The 13,709-nt window shown below is 54.6% G+C and overlaps 6 protein-coding genes across 6 annotated transcripts; 3 read left to right on the top strand and 3 right to left on the bottom strand.

The window, feature by feature from the left end:
* Positions 1-120: 120 nt before the first annotated feature.
* Positions 121-571, top strand: K452DRAFT_95647 (uncharacterized protein). The gene has a single exon (XM_033547354.1). The coding sequence runs from the start codon at positions 179-181 to the stop codon at positions 482-484; it is 306 nt and encodes a 101-aa protein (XP_033393848.1). The 5' UTR covers positions 121-178; the 3' UTR covers positions 485-571.
* K452DRAFT_95646 (uncharacterized protein) lies at positions 572-1,020 on the bottom strand. The gene has a single exon (XM_033547353.1). It carries the CDS (start codon positions 894-896, stop codon positions 660-662), a length of 237 nt encoding a protein of 78 aa, XP_033393847.1. The 5' UTR covers positions 897-1,020; the 3' UTR covers positions 572-659.
* Positions 1,021-1,145: 125 nt separating this feature from the next.
* Positions 1,146-4,061, bottom strand: K452DRAFT_329026 (uncharacterized protein; the record flags this gene model as incomplete). Its single annotated transcript, XM_033545031.1, has 3 exons — positions 1,146-1,247; positions 1,296-3,911; positions 3,960-4,061. 3 exons carry the CDS (start codon positions 4,059-4,061, stop codon positions 1,146-1,148), a joined length of 2,820 nt encoding a protein of 939 aa, XP_033393846.1.
* Positions 4,062-6,346: 2,285 nt separating this feature from the next.
* K452DRAFT_95639 (uncharacterized protein) lies at positions 6,347-8,219 on the top strand. The gene is made up of 3 exons (XM_033547352.1): positions 6,347-6,877; positions 6,931-7,236; positions 7,285-8,219. Exons 1-3 carry the CDS (start codon positions 6,481-6,483, stop codon positions 8,124-8,126), a joined length of 1,545 nt encoding a protein of 514 aa, XP_033393845.1. The 5' UTR covers positions 6,347-6,480; the 3' UTR covers positions 8,127-8,219.
* Positions 8,220-9,894: 1,675 nt separating this feature from the next.
* On the top strand, positions 9,895-10,825 carry K452DRAFT_291184 (uncharacterized protein). The gene has a single exon (XM_033541130.1). It carries the CDS (start codon positions 10,049-10,051, stop codon positions 10,577-10,579), a length of 531 nt encoding a protein of 176 aa, XP_033393844.1. The 5' UTR covers positions 9,895-10,048; the 3' UTR covers positions 10,580-10,825.
* Positions 10,826-11,020: 195 nt separating this feature from the next.
* K452DRAFT_321479 (uncharacterized protein) lies at positions 11,021-13,647 on the bottom strand. The gene is made up of 4 exons (XM_033544398.1): positions 13,104-13,647; positions 12,955-13,046; positions 12,593-12,883; positions 11,021-12,531 (listed from the first exon to the last, which is right to left on the bottom strand). The coding sequence occupies exons 1-4, from the start codon at positions 13,476-13,478 to the stop codon at positions 11,115-11,117; spliced, it is 2,175 nt and encodes a 724-aa protein (XP_033393843.1). The 5' UTR covers positions 13,479-13,647; the 3' UTR covers positions 11,021-11,114.
* Between the last annotated feature and the right edge of the window lie 62 nt (positions 13,648-13,709).

The following is a 13,709-nucleotide window of genomic DNA, read 5'->3' as shown; positions in this document are numbered from 1 at the left end:
ATCCTTCTCTATCTCATTAGACGGAGGATACCGCTTGACGGCAACGGACTTTATAGAGTATTTTGACCTACACGTAGGAGCATGTAGGTAAGAGTCCAACGTCTTCAATACCTAGATTCAGATCGACATGGCACTTTTGCTTCTATATTCTATATAACTACACGCTCACAGTAGGGATATGAAAAACACTATCTACCTCTCCAACCACACAACCATACTCCTCACCAACTCATTTACAGCATATCCATCCTACCAACTCTATATACTACGACACAACACACACAACCACCAAACAAAGCCGAAGGAACTCGCTCGCTACATAATTTTTTATCTTATTGTTTGCCTGCCTTTCTTTTTTCGCTTGCTTATTCGCCTGCTCAGCCGCCCGCTCAGTGCGCCCCACCACAGTCAAGCCAAGCCAAGCCAAAGCAGGCATCACAAGCCACGCAGACAACAAGCTATATGCTACCTAAAAGCTATCTAAGCTAGCTACGCTACCTCTGGAACGGGCGAGGAAGGGAAAGAAACGGGAGGAAGGAAAAAGGAAAGATGGGGGCCAAGGAAAAACGCTCGCTAATCGACGGTGAAGAGAAAAGGAACTGGACCGTGTTGGGAGGAAACGGAAAGCAACAATGGAAGCACGCAACGCAACGCCATTGCTATGGTGATGGTTTTCGTCTTCCCGCTTCCATCGATCCGTCTGTCCTGTCTGCTGCTGTTACGGCGCCGCCCCCGCTCTCATTTCCTGTCTTTTGCTTGTCCCTGGATGTGGTGATGGTGGCGATGCCGAGAGCGGGAAAAAATAAGTGAGAATCGAAAGCTGTCGGCCCGCCACGCCGACAATGCAAAAAGGAGTATATCCGAAGAACGCTCAGAAAACCACAAGAAAAAAACATGTCTATATAATGCCGCCGCCGCCGTTCCGACTCTCCGCGGCCGGTTCATTGTCGCTCTACTGGCGGAAAAGGCAACGGTGTCAGCACCCTTTCCACCGTAGATTGCCAGTCCAGATCATATGCTGTCGTTACTGCGCCATAAACCGTCTTGCCCAATGCTGCTTTCCTACATACTAAACCCCCGTGTCGCCATCGCCACCGCCAAAGAAACCGTTGCCGTCGCCGAAAATAAAAAAACTGTCAGAATATTCACAGGTGGTAAGTGCTCCGGAGTGCCTGCTCCTTGACCGGCGGCAAGTGGTGCAGGAAGGAATCGAAATCCGGGATCATGTTCTTGTATTGAACAAGCGCCTGGCCGACATTTAGAAAGAATTCTTTAGACACATCCTCGCTACTCACTTGTTGGAAAGGTTCCATGGGGCCGTCGACTATGCCGGGTCCCTGGACAAACGCATTCGGTGCCGATGCCATCTCGGCAAAGAAGTCAAGCAGGCATTGCTCCATTGCCTGCGGATTGCATAATACGATTTTGATGAATCCGTTGAGTGCATGGCCCTTCTCGTCCGTCCAATCGACGTTCTTGATGGCCTGGAGGAAGTATGGAGCGAAAGTTGCCAGGTGCGGGGCAAGTGCTTGCGCCGAGCCAATTCCGAGCCTGCCAAGAGCAATGGCGGCATTCTCGTTGAGAGACATGGGAACCTTGGCGTTGAAGAGTATCGTGGCCAGCTTCTGGAGCAATCTCTCGACGTATGGTGCCATGCCCTCTCTTTGACGCATCGCAATTTCGCCCACTGACCAGCAAGCGTTGTTGATGACAGAGAATCCATTATCCTCTACGTCAGTAATACTGGGGTCCAGTTCGAGTTGAGCGATAAGGATTTCCAGAATGGAGGGAAGGAAGGGTTGAAGTTGGGGGAAGACGTATATCGCGCAATCTCCAAGCAAAGCGTATGCTGATTGCCGGACATCATTGTTGGGGTCCTTCATACAGTAGGCGAGCATTTCGAAGACATTTGGTTGCGAAGTTGCCACCAGTTCGGTGCCCTTTTGGTCATCCAGAGCTTGGATAATGGCACTCAGAAGGTCGAGACTGGTGACCAGAAAATCCTTTTCCGGCTCGTCGAAACCTGGATTGTTATTTGCGACGAAACATTCCTCGAGGTTCTGATGGACAATCTTGATGCACCTAGCGAAGATTGGCTGAGCAAACGCCGCAAAGGTATCGCCCAAGGCAGTTGCAACATAGGACAAGCACTCAAGCAATGGAAACATTTCCCTGGATTGATCCGAGACCTTGTTCCACCGCTGAACCAGTGCGGGCATGAGAGTTTGCACAAGCTCAGGGTTCGCTAGCGCTGGCCCGACATGTTCCGCCAGGGTTTGCACGCAGTCGTACAGGATGAACATGTTTCGATCCTTGTATCTGGCGAAGCACTCCACGAATTGCCGAACAATAACCGAGCAGTAGGGTGTGAGTTGGGCGTTGGCCTTCTCCTCCAGGTTGGCAAAAGCGGAAGCGGCAGCTTCTTGAACACGCTTGTTACCATCAAGCATGCGTTTCAGGATACCATCCATCATGGGCTCGAAGAATTCTTGCTGGCCCGCACGGTCAAGGTGCGACGCCCAGGAAGAATACCTCCCTAATGACCAGCAAGTAATTTGCCGCACCACGGGCTCCTTGTCGTTAAGCAACGAAATCAGATACCGGGTGAGTTCAGGAAGATGAGGTTGGACATCGTCCATGCAACCATCCGCAACAGCTCCGAGGGCAAGTACCGCCGCTTCGCGGTTCGGCCATTCGGCGTGGACAAGGTTCTCCTTGAGGTAGGGAAGGGTGACTTCGAAGACCGGTTGGTGGAAGACGCTTGCCAAAACGTCGAGAGCGGCTGCCGAGCACTTCCGCAGATTCCACTGCTCCTCTGGATCTCCACCATAGTCATCATCATCATCATCCCAGTCGTCAATTTCGCCCTCGCTGAGATCATCATCCGCTGCCAGATGCTTGTCGGCTTCGGACACATCGCCGTTCGTAGTGCCACCTCTGGTGGCTTTTGCGCTTGCAAAAGTAGGCCTGATGTCTTGCTCCCTATCCTCCTGTTCGGCATCTTCCTTCTCCCCTTCTAACCTTAAAATGTCATCCTCGCTGTAGACCATACTTTCAAGGAGCACTGGCACAATCTTGGGAAGGTAAGGACCAAGCGAGCCACGCAGATTGTCGTCTTCTCCCACGCAAAGCCAAAACTCTGCGGCATCGAGCGCAAGCTCCGTGTCATCCACCGAGCGCTGCTGGGTGACCATGTAATCCACCAAGCCGTCCATGTGTGGGATGATCTTCTCCGGACTGATCTCTGCGACGTGGATGAAAGCGCGGCAGACATGCTTGCGGACCTCGCTGTTGCTGTCCCCCGCCAGACGGAAAAGGCTCAGGAGGAGAGGATCCAAGTTTGTGAGCACTGCAGCAGGCTTGTCCGGGATGAAAACGTTCATGGCCGCTAGGGCATTAGCGCGCACCTTGGGTATCGAGTGGCTAGTGAATTCGATGAATTTCGGAAAGAGGAAATCAAGCGGCCGTTGGCCGGAGTACTCCTTGTCCAACGCGCGCCGGTTATCCTCGCAAATCTTACACAAAGCACCCATTGCGCCGTCTTGCGCCTGCTCAGGGACTGAGCCGCCGTCGTTGCTGACCAATGAGATGAGCTCCATCAAGATGGAAGGCCAACCAAGGATACCGCCCTGTCGTACAACCTCGGTGATGACGTTCCCGGCGTAGTTGCGCATTTGCGCATTGGGGTCCTGCAGCGCATTGAGCACAATTGAGCGAATGTAGGCCTTGCTATCCTCCGGAATGGACTTGTAGGACATCTTGACGTCGTTCTTCAGCATAATCGCCGCCGCGCTCCGTGCCGCATGGTAGTTTGGTTGCGAGATATCTAGCGAGGCCGGGGGCTGGCTGCTCGTGAAGAGGAAGGCCAGATAATTGTTTATCTCGGGCGCACTTTTGGCTTGCTTGAGCATCTAGGGCGGGTCAGCAAAGGAAGCGTCAGCATGGGTGAGGCTACTCACAAGCTCGGCGTTCTTCTGCACTGCCGGGTCATGGCCGCTCAGCGAGTCCTTGAGAGCCTGGGCGAGCTGCCGCAAAGGCTCTTCCTGAGGTTGCCAGGACATTGTGGGGTGCGAGGGTCGGTGCGGATCGGTTGAACAGAAGGGATGGAGGGGTAGGTAGGTACAAGGTCAAAGTTGGCGGAGAGCGGTCAAGGGTCGAGATGATATAGTGGCTCAAGCTTTGGGCGCTGTGACTGAACGGGGCAGCTTCTGTGAAGCGTAAGGTATCATCAGCAAGACGGTTGAGCAGTGGGCAAAAGACGAGCGACAAGCGACGTCGGTCGTGGGCCATGGCGCAGCACGCGTACCTTTTCAGTCGAGGTGTGCGACAACCATCTTCCCTTGGAGAATAATAATAATAATAGTCCCAACTTTTCAAATCCACGCCGAACTGCCGTTTGACCGATCAAAGGGCTCAGGCGGCGGCTAGATGCAGGAACGGCGAGCTCGTCGAAGCACGAGGTAGAGGGGGACTAGGAGCGCTGTGTAACGGGCAGCGTGCGAGAGAGGTGGGCGAGGCTCTTGCGCGCTGGGCTGGGCAAAGCTGGACGGTGGGGGTGGAACAGCTGTGTAGAATCGGGTTGTTCGACAGAGGCTGCCAAGGCGGGCGACCAAGGGAGGCTTGAGAGGGCGGTGCAAGAAATTTCGAGCACCGGGCAGCTGGACGCGAGAACAACCCAAGCCCAGCGCTGTTTGACCGCCCACAGAATTATTCTAAAATTGCCAACCGTTTGCCTCGCACTCTCATTGCGGGTGCGTGACGCGCTTACTCCAGAGTTTTGTCGTGGCACAAGCCCCCCCTCATCCCACCCGATGCCGCCGTCTTCACCTCACAGCTACCTAACACGCACTGCTTCACGTGCTTTTTTCATCGGGACGTCGAAGTGCACGGCAACCCTTATGCAAACACCCGCCGTCTCGAGCCTGTCCACGCGAGCAACTCCTCGGCCACCGTCGTACTAATGTCGTTGGCCGATTCTCTCAAGAGCACCCGGGGCTCAGAGGCAGACGCAATCGTCAAACTGTCTGCCCCGCCCAAGAATAGGCAGTCGAGTCTTGCGTTTGACTTTGCTCGACAGCTGCTATTTTGACAGCTCGTCGTTCCCGCCGCGCGGCCTACCGTCAATGGCAGGAAAGATGCACCGTCAGCCTGTCGTTACACATGTGGCATACTCACGGGATGTCTCCTCGAAGGGTGGCTGCTCGAGCACGGCACACAAAGGTTCCTGGGCTTGTGGTATGCAATTTTGTGAAGATTGTCCACATGGTTCTTCCAAATTAGGCGCGATTGCGCTGATAACGTCGTGCGTCTTAGCCGAAGGCACCTTATAAGCCGGAAGGCCATGTACCGTGGCTAAACCACCATGGCAAAGGAGCGCGTGGTTAGTGGTGCCTGACTGTTGTTTCCAGGAGCCATCTCGGGGGAAGTTTGACGCCGCCGCCAGTCTTGATACGCGGAGGCGCGGTCGAATTAATCTTGACCGGTTTGCGTGTGGCACACAGCCCCCCCCCCCGAGCGTATGTACATAGCCGGAACAACGAGGAGTTGATATAATCCTCATGTCGTCGTCATTTAATCTCTGTTTGGCTCGCGTTGTATGCCCATGAGTGTCGGCCAAAAGCGGACATGGGCTCGCGCGCGCCAAGAAGAAGCTGACGAACAAAGGTTCATCTCAGCAAGTCATCAAATGGAATGCGACAGGGGCTTCGGCGGTAATGATGATGAGACATGGCAGACACGTCGGGCTGGGACCCGGAAGCGAACTGAACGGCGACGCAGATGGTCGCAGCTCATGCCTTACGAGCGATGAAAGGCACAGGATCTGGTCTCAGCCTCTGTTCCGCTGGGCATTATGGGGGGGATATCGATACTAGCTGCCTCCTCCGCATCCGGCTCTTAGCTACGCTCATTCCATGGGAAGCGAGTCATGGCGGCTGGGGAATGCGAGGGCGACGGGCGCGTGTCGCGTCTATAAATGTCACGAACTCACGGACATGAAGCACTTGAGAACCGCTACACGTGACCGGTCAGAGTCTGTCCCGGTACATCCGAGCGGCTGTGGTTGGTTGATAACTGCGTTGGCGGGTGGAGCGGAGGAGTGGCGAGGTCAAGTCTCGTCTCGACGCCAAACGGGCGCTTCTCGCTTCAGTACAGTAGTGGACCAGCAGCCAGCTCATGCGACAGAACCGTCTGCGACCACACACGTCCCTTAAACCCCTCCCCGTCTTCCGTGCCTCTCGATCCCCCAAAGTCCTTGACGACCTCTTCCCCCTCGATCGTCGCGCCACTCGCTATCTCGCTCTCCCGTCGCTGCCGCCAAGCAGTAGGGCTGTAGACGTCACTCTTGGACCCCATTCAGCGCAGCGGGGGCCTTAAGGCACAGCACCGCACGCAGTCAATCCACCACCAGCACAGCCACCGTCCGCGCCTAAGACGCCCATATCATTGACGCCGTCCCTCGTTGGACGAGACCCCGCCAAGATGCGATTGCCCGACGCCGACATGTTCGCCAACATGCAACCCACCACCCTAGCCACGTCCCTTCCCACGCACACCGCGTCCCCGCTGTTCCTCGCGTCGCGACCCCAGGCCATGGACATGCCCGACCTTGGAGACATGCAGATGGACGCCTCCCAGATGAGCTCCACCGGCAAAGGCATCCTGGTGGGCATGCTCTCCGCCTTTGGTTCGGCCGCCTTTGTCGCCATCCTGGCCGCTATCATCTACTTTTTCCGATACACCCAAAGAGGCAGGATCTTCTTGGACCGCATAGGCAGGCCCGGTGAATACGATGACGAGCAGGCTTTCATAAAGGAGGAGGCCGAGGCGCTGGAGGAAATGGATGACCTGCAGCGCGTGGAATACTTACGAGCGAAAGGTCAGTGCGCCTCCTCAATGTCGACCGGCGCAGAAATGCTGACTGGATTTTAGCATTCATCCAAGCAAATCCGCCAGAGTCCGTTCAAACCGATATTTCATTGTCTCAGTTCTTAGCGATACAGGAGAAAGGAGTTTCAGCATGGGAGTTTGAACCGGAACTGGAGATTGCCAACTGTTTCGTCGAGGGCCGGACCGAGGTCGAGTTTTTTGACATGGAGTGCAGCGTTCAAAGCAACCTGCCAATTCCGAAGCAAAACGAAGTTTACTATTGGGAGGCCAAGATCTACGAAAAGCCCGAAAACACGACCATAAGCATTGGCTTGACCACCAAGCCCTATCCGCTCTTCCGTTTGCCCGGTAAGTTGTATGCTTCCCCGGCTGTCTACGGGAATCTAACGAGCCCAGGCTATCACAAGCACTCGATCGCATACACCTCATACGGCTCTCGACGCCACAACCAGCCGTTCATCCCAACCCCCTATGGACCATCTTATGTGCAAGGCGACGTCGTCGGCATTGGTTACAGGCCGCGCACCGGCACAGTCTTCTTTACTCGGAACGGCAAGAAGCTCGAGGACGTTGCACACGGTTTGAAGTCGCAAAACTTCTTCCCCACGGTTGGCGCGAACGGCCCGGCTCAAGTGCACGTCAACTTTGGCCAGATGGGTTTCGTTTTCATTGAGGCAAACGTCAAGAAATGGGGTCTGGCGCCCATGACCGGTTCGCTGGCGCCGCCGCCTCCCTACGGCAGTGAGCAGGGCAGTATCCTGCTCGAGGGCGGACGGGAAGGTGTGCGCGAAGGAATGGGTTACATCAGCGCCGGCTATGCACATGGAAGGAGCAGCAGCCAGCAGATGCGCCTGGGCAGAAATCAGCCAACAAGCCCCGGCCCGCAGCGCTCCCCGACGGACATCTCTCTTGCGCAACTCAGTCTTGTCGATTCTAATGAAGGGGATGTTGGCGAAGGCACCAGCAACACTGCGGCGGCCGAGGCCAACCACTACAGCCAGATCCCGCAAGGCCTGGCCATTGCCGAAGCACCTCCGGAATACCGCTCTCCAGCGCCAAGTCTCGACGAACGTACCAGTGGAAGACCGTCGGGCGAGGAGCGCAGGCCGTTGCTGAGGAACGCAGGGGAGAGGAGGGAGCATGAGCCGCCTATACCCACTTATGCGGCTGCGGTGGCGGACTCGGAGGCGGAGAGGAGAGGAAGGAGTGATACCCGCGGCAGCAGCTCGCGCTCATGACACGACCACAAATTTTTCCTTTTTACTACCTCGTGATGACTACCGCTGATCGATCCATCCTTTGTGTATACCTCTTGCGCGCTCGTCTGGTCTTTTTCCTTTCCCTTTTTCCTTTTCGCTCACTTTGCCTTTTTCATTGCGTCACTGGTCTGGAGAGAGGGGGGCATTGGTGAAAACAGGCGTTCTCTACTCATCGTTTCCTTGCATTTTGTTTCGTTTGTGCATTGCATGCCATCGCTGGTACGGGCGGCAAGCGTTTGATTGTTTGACAATCTGCCTATCTACTTGGGAGGATATCTCGACGCTTGAAGAGGGTGATGCTTCGCTGCAAAGGCGTATGTGAACGCCTTGATCGTTGGAGGACGGCAGCATGGATCTGATATCGTACTGTACTGTATCGCTTGCTGGGCATGGCACAGACTGCCTCACCCTTGTTCTATCTTTTTCTCTCGACCGCGTCTCATGATGAGGTCACCTCTGAGGTCAGTTAAGTGGTAAGGGATCGGGATGGAATAGGAGTGAGGCTATTTCATGTAAAGCTAACATTGTGTCAACAAGTCGAAATTTGGGTTTGTATATTGATGGTGTTGTGAGAGGGACGCACTATTCCTGTTCCTCAAAAGTGATTGTATGCGATTATTCTCTTTGTTTTCTTATGTCTTTTAAATTCCTATCCGATCCTCATAGTCTTCGTATGATGGGTACATGCTGCTGTCTAAGTAATGCGGCTGGCTGGAATGTGTGTAAGCTGATAGTTGATAGCGTGGCTTATTAGTGGTGAAAGCTGGTCACCTGGAATACCCTCTATAGTATATAGCCAATCCTATGCCAATGATATGTTGTTGTACGAAGTGAAGCCCAGCAGGGATGGTAGTGGCAGCGGCTAAGTCTCGGCAGAAGTGCGCGTGCCCACAGCCGACATCAGTTTTCTGCGAGACGCGACCTGCGTCCAAACACCAAACAACCAACCACCCGACCACATCTTCTCTCTCATCAGCCCTTTGTCTTTGCACTCAACGCCCACTGCCGTCCTTCGGTCTGATTACACAACAAGCACAGCCAGATGACGAAGTACTTCAACTGACAATGGATACCGCCTCGTCCCGGGCTCTGGGTATTCCTGAAATCCTCCACCTTGTACTGCAAAATCTGGACGACGTACACGAGCTGCAGTAGCTAAGTAATGCAGCTCGAGTCAACAAGCTTTGGGCAGATGAAGCGACTTCACTGCTTTGAAACAAGCCATGCAACAGGGACATTACGGATTACTTCGCACATGTCAAGCCGCGGCGTTGTCAATGCTACGCCAACAAGGCCAAGGCACTTTATCTTCGGCTTAACCTGCGGTGGACTCCTGCCACCCTGTTTCTGGCAAGCTTGAGATTTCCACATTTGATCGATGTCAAGCTTGACTATCGATGCAATGCGGAGTTGAAGTGTGTCCTTCCAGTCTTGAGCGAGTCTGTCAGGTCAATCAGTTTTGACAGCCCTTATGAGCAAGGTGCTGGAGTATTGAAGCAGACCATTTCACTCACATTGCGCGCAATCTCAGTAGGTACTGTCTTGCATTGTACCTTGGTGTTGTCCCGCTACGAGCAAGATGCTCACCAAGATCATTGCTTGGCGTACATTCATCCAAACTTGACTATACTAAACCGGAAAATTAGTCACGATGTCCCAGGCTTCGAAAAGTTCCCTTCCGAGGTGACGCGTCCCGATATTGCTTGGAAAGCATCCTAGACTTCCTGTGCCAACTTCCGTCAATAACGGAAATATGGCTTGGCTTCATTTCAGCCGAAATCGCTTACCGTCCTGAACGTTACTTCAGCGACGAATTTGTGCTTCATGTCGTCAATCGACCGCATCTGCGATTCCTTTCGACAATCAAAGGGGTACTACTGCCGCTTCCAGAAGACCTCACAATGATGAGTGATACGCCATTCAAGGACCTGCAAGAACTTGAAATCACAGCTAAATACGAGACGCTCTGCTCACTCGTCCCTTGTCTGGATCGTCTCACCAAATTAAGTATTTCCCTTGTGAGAGATGCCGATTGCCGAATCATCAATGCAGCCCTTAGGTTGCTTTCCGTTTGCAAAGAGGTACAGACGCTAGAAGTAGAGGAGGGATTTTACGACACTGATCTCGACAACGAAAACTACAAATGGTCGACAATCGAGGGCTCCTCTCTGGCCAGCCTCGTCAACGGTTGCCAGAAACTAGAAGTCTTGGTCGTTACGAAAGATAATGATGGTCCATCCGCGTTCTCCCAGGAAGGCTTTACAGAAGCCATTTATGAAGAGATTGCGATGTGTCTCAACAAGCTAGTGCACATACATCTGGATCTTCTTGATCTCAAAACCGACGAGAGCACTGTAGTGGAGGAAACTGTAGTGACAGGCATCTTTGAGAGGCATTGCCCGAATCTCGAGATTTGCTTAATCGGTCATTGATCTCCATCTTCGGCGACAGTCTTCATTCCAGAAGATATCGACCAGTCACCACTACCACCATGTCTCATGCCTCGCTCGGTCTTCTAGCCACTCACCTGAAGATCTTGAGCTGGATGCACAGGGTTTACAATCCTGCTGTAAGAGACGAGAGCAACACCGACGATCTTTGAGTACGGGCGCGCCGGAACTAGTCCAGCGGCGAACTCGTAATTTATCTGTCGAGACAAAACCGCGATGCAATGATAGCTTGAAGAATCCATTCTGCTCCTTACAAATTCCCTTGTTTCGAAGTTCTATGTTCAATGCTTTGCTTTGCTTTGCTTTGCTTATGCCTGGGACCGACGCGTCTTCTAAAACTGCTGACCAAATTACAGAATTCCATAAGGTATTTTATCCGCTCGTTGAAGAAACAATATCTAGCATACCTCCGTGGGGGCGCCTGTCGAAAGCAGCCAACAAGTCGTAACAATAACACTGTCCTTTACATCTATACAGTCATGACGCCAAGAAGACCACCAACCAACTCCTCCTTCCCCTACGTCTGATGTTTCAACAACGCCGAAAACGCCCGAGTAACGCCAGGTCTCTTCGCCTTGCCCGAGCCCTCAACTCCAAGAATATCAGAAATGCTGCTCGCACTAAGCCGGCTCGCAACGCTCGAGCGCTTGCGATCCGGCGGGGTGAAATCGGCCAACTTGACCGACTCGGACGCCGAAGCCGACTTGCTCCTGGAGTGCGACGGTGCGTTGCGCCGCACTGCCGTCGGCTCTGGCGACTTTCGCGGGGGAGGACCCATAGCCTCCGTCCTCACTGACTTCACTGATGACTTCACCGACGACAGCGAGAGGAAGCCGCTGCTCGAGCGCGGGGGCGGCAGGCTGTCCAGGTTCACGCCTTCGAGCACCATGTCGGGGTAGCCGGGGGAGGCGCAGTCGGCCCACACCTCTTTCAGGGCTTCGAGACGTTGGCGTGCCTCCGTGTCTTCTTGCCGCTCGAGCGTCTCGAAATGCACGCGGTCGCGCAGCGTGTCGATCGGGAGTTTCGTCATCTCGAGGCTTCGTGCATCTTTTCCGCGTCGCCGCTCCCATTTTGATGCCCGAAAATCTAATCGCGGCTTGTCTTGTTTCAGAAGCGAGTCGAGATGTGCTTCAAGCAACGTGTCGAGCTCGTTCAGCTGAGAATCGTTGGAAGGAGATGGAAGTTCTTCTTCCTGACCCTCGTCACTGGGCGGAGAGTCGGTCTGGTCGCGGTCAAACTGGCCGTCCAACATCTTCGCCACCGGCTTGGTAAGTCTACTCCGCAAAGATCCATGGCGAGAGATTGAAAATCCTTTCAAATCCGCCTGGCTACCGCTTCTTGATTTTCTTACCCCCATTGTGTCGGATTTTCTTGCTCTTGGTTCGCCCATCGTCTTCCGAAGCGCCTTGGCGACGGCCATTGTCCGTGATTGTTGCATCACGGCTTCTTCTAACTTGTTGGGCCGAGACGCAGGGCTTGCTGTTATATCCCTCGGGGGAGTAAACACAAATGGCGGTTTGTTGGGCAGTAAGGGCGGTGGGGACTGCTCTGGGGTTAGTATGGCCGGCATTGGTGGCATGGGCGGCATGGGCGGCATGGTCGGCTTCGGTGGACTCTGTCTGCCGTCCCAGAAGTTGGGAGCCTCCGACATGGGCGACAGCATCAAGTCGACTTCGAGAGGACTCTCCGGCTCGGGAGTAGGGGGGATGTTCTGGGTGAGGTCGTCTCTCAGGCCGTCCCGGACTTCCTTCCTGATTCGCTTGTATTCCACGTAGTCGTCCGTCTCTTCTGCAGACGGGTGGTTCAAGACTGCGGTCCATTCATCATCGGTGTGTGACTCCGTGTCGCGCTCAAGATTGATGAGCCACACGATGCTCTCTCCTTTGTTCTCGGCAGCAGAGGCCGGTCTGACCGTCCAGCCTGTTACTTTGTATCTGTATGGGATAAGCAGAGAGGCGAAAAAGAAGCAAAGAGCCTCAAAAGGGCTCGACTCACAAGCCCTCGTATCGTATCCCACTCCTTGGCGCCCAAAGGGATGCGAGGTTATGGGATCTTAGGACGCGAATTGGGTACCGCGACTTAAAGTCGGCTGAGGTCATTCGATATCGACCCCGATCACCCGGTCTACATCGATATTGGAATTTGTCGGGCGTCTCGCTGTATACCTCATCGGTGTCTTTCAGAACGAGCGCATAGGCACAATACTTGTCGGCAACGATGCCGCCATCGGTGGACTTCAGGTCAATGATTCCGGCATGGAAAGCAAACATGCCATTTATCCACCAACTGAACATAAGAGTGTCAGCTTTTCGGCAGTCCCCTTGTCTGGGGTATACGGAAAAGGCAAGAGGACTTACTCTCCAGGGCGGAAGCCAAGGTCGCCATGTTGGCGTGGTCTGCTCTCGTCCATGACAGCCGGATCATGCTCTTGCCAGTACCTCAAAAGGGCCTTTGCACCAGGTCAGCAAACCGTCCAAACGCGCACGCTAAGATCCGCAGTACCCACATCTCTGGTCAGTTCCTTGCCCGTGCAAGCGCCGTGCAAACGGCCATCCGGGGCAAAAAGCCTGGGCCGCACATCACTGAGTTTTCCATACTTTGACTCCCAAAGATCGATGACCCTATCACACTCCTCGACGAGGCGGCTCGGCCAGCGGGTAGCACGGCCAGCAACCTCGAGGATAGCGGCATGGATGCGGGAGTAGCGCAGGACGGAGACGTGCAGGTCGACGGCACGCAGCCCGACGAACAGCTCGTGCAGGGCGAGGACCTCGTCCGAGGAAATGACGTCCGGGCCCCCGCGGGCGATGCGCGGATCCAGGCTGTCACGGATCCAGGACGCGGCCTTGTGTAGCCCTTCTTTGGACAGGTCGGGGGCCATGGCTGAGGCCTGAGGGGGTGGGCGTGCCGAGTGCGTGCGTGTGCGTTGGAGGGGTCTACCTTGAACCAAGGAGACGCACAGGCGGCCGGTCGGGGTGTGCGAAAAACGTGCGTGGATCGCGGCTGCGCGTGCGGCGGCCGGGGGGTGGTTGGTGGGATGCGGAGCCAAGAGTTGGCAAGCTTAATGCAAAGTGGAGGAGGGATAGGTACTAGGTGGGCTTTTGGGGGGGGG

Source organism: Aplosporella prunicola, assembly GCF_010093885.1.
Source record: "Aplosporella prunicola CBS 121167 unplaced genomic scaffold K452scaffold_25, whole genome shotgun sequence".
NCBI classification, from domain to species: domain Eukaryota; kingdom Fungi; phylum Ascomycota; class Dothideomycetes; order Botryosphaeriales; family Aplosporellaceae; genus Aplosporella; species Aplosporella prunicola.
Note: the sequence above shows the minus strand (reverse complement) of the source record. Positions and strands in the feature narration are given on the sequence as shown.

Bases quoted from the DNA above. Each gene is read 5' to 3' on its own strand.
- K452DRAFT_291184 (XM_033541130.1), top strand. From the start codon at position 10,049: ATGATGAGTGATACGCCATTCAAGGACCTGCAAGAACTTGAAATCACA.
- K452DRAFT_95647 (XM_033547354.1), top strand. From the start codon at position 179: ATGAAAAACACTATCTACCTCTCCAACCACACAACCATACTCCTCACC.
- K452DRAFT_95646 (XM_033547353.1), bottom strand. From the start codon at position 896: ATGTTTTTTTCTTGTGGTTTTCTGAGCGTTCTTCGGATATACTCCTTT.
- K452DRAFT_95639 (XM_033547352.1), top strand. From the start codon at position 6,481: ATGCGATTGCCCGACGCCGACATGTTCGCCAACATGCAACCCACCACC. The intron at 6,878-6,930 runs GTCAGTGCGCCT...ACTGGATTTTAG, and splicing joins GGAATACTTACGAGCGAAAG to CATTCATCCAAGCAAATCCG. The intron at 7,237-7,284 runs GTAAGTTGTATG...TAACGAGCCCAG, and splicing joins TCCGCTCTTCCGTTTGCCCG to GCTATCACAAGCACTCGATC.
- K452DRAFT_321479 (XM_033544398.1), bottom strand. From the start codon at position 13,478: ATGGCCCCCGACCTGTCCAAAGAAGGGCTACACAAGGCCGCGTCCTGG. The intron at 13,047-13,103 runs GTGGGTACTGCG...CCTGGTGCAAAG, and splicing joins GCAAGGAACTGACCAGAGAT to GCCCTTTTGAGGTACTGGCA. The intron at 12,532-12,592 runs GTGAGTCGAGCC...TATCCCATACAG, and splicing joins GGGATACGATACGAGGGCTT to ATACAAAGTAACAGGCTGGA.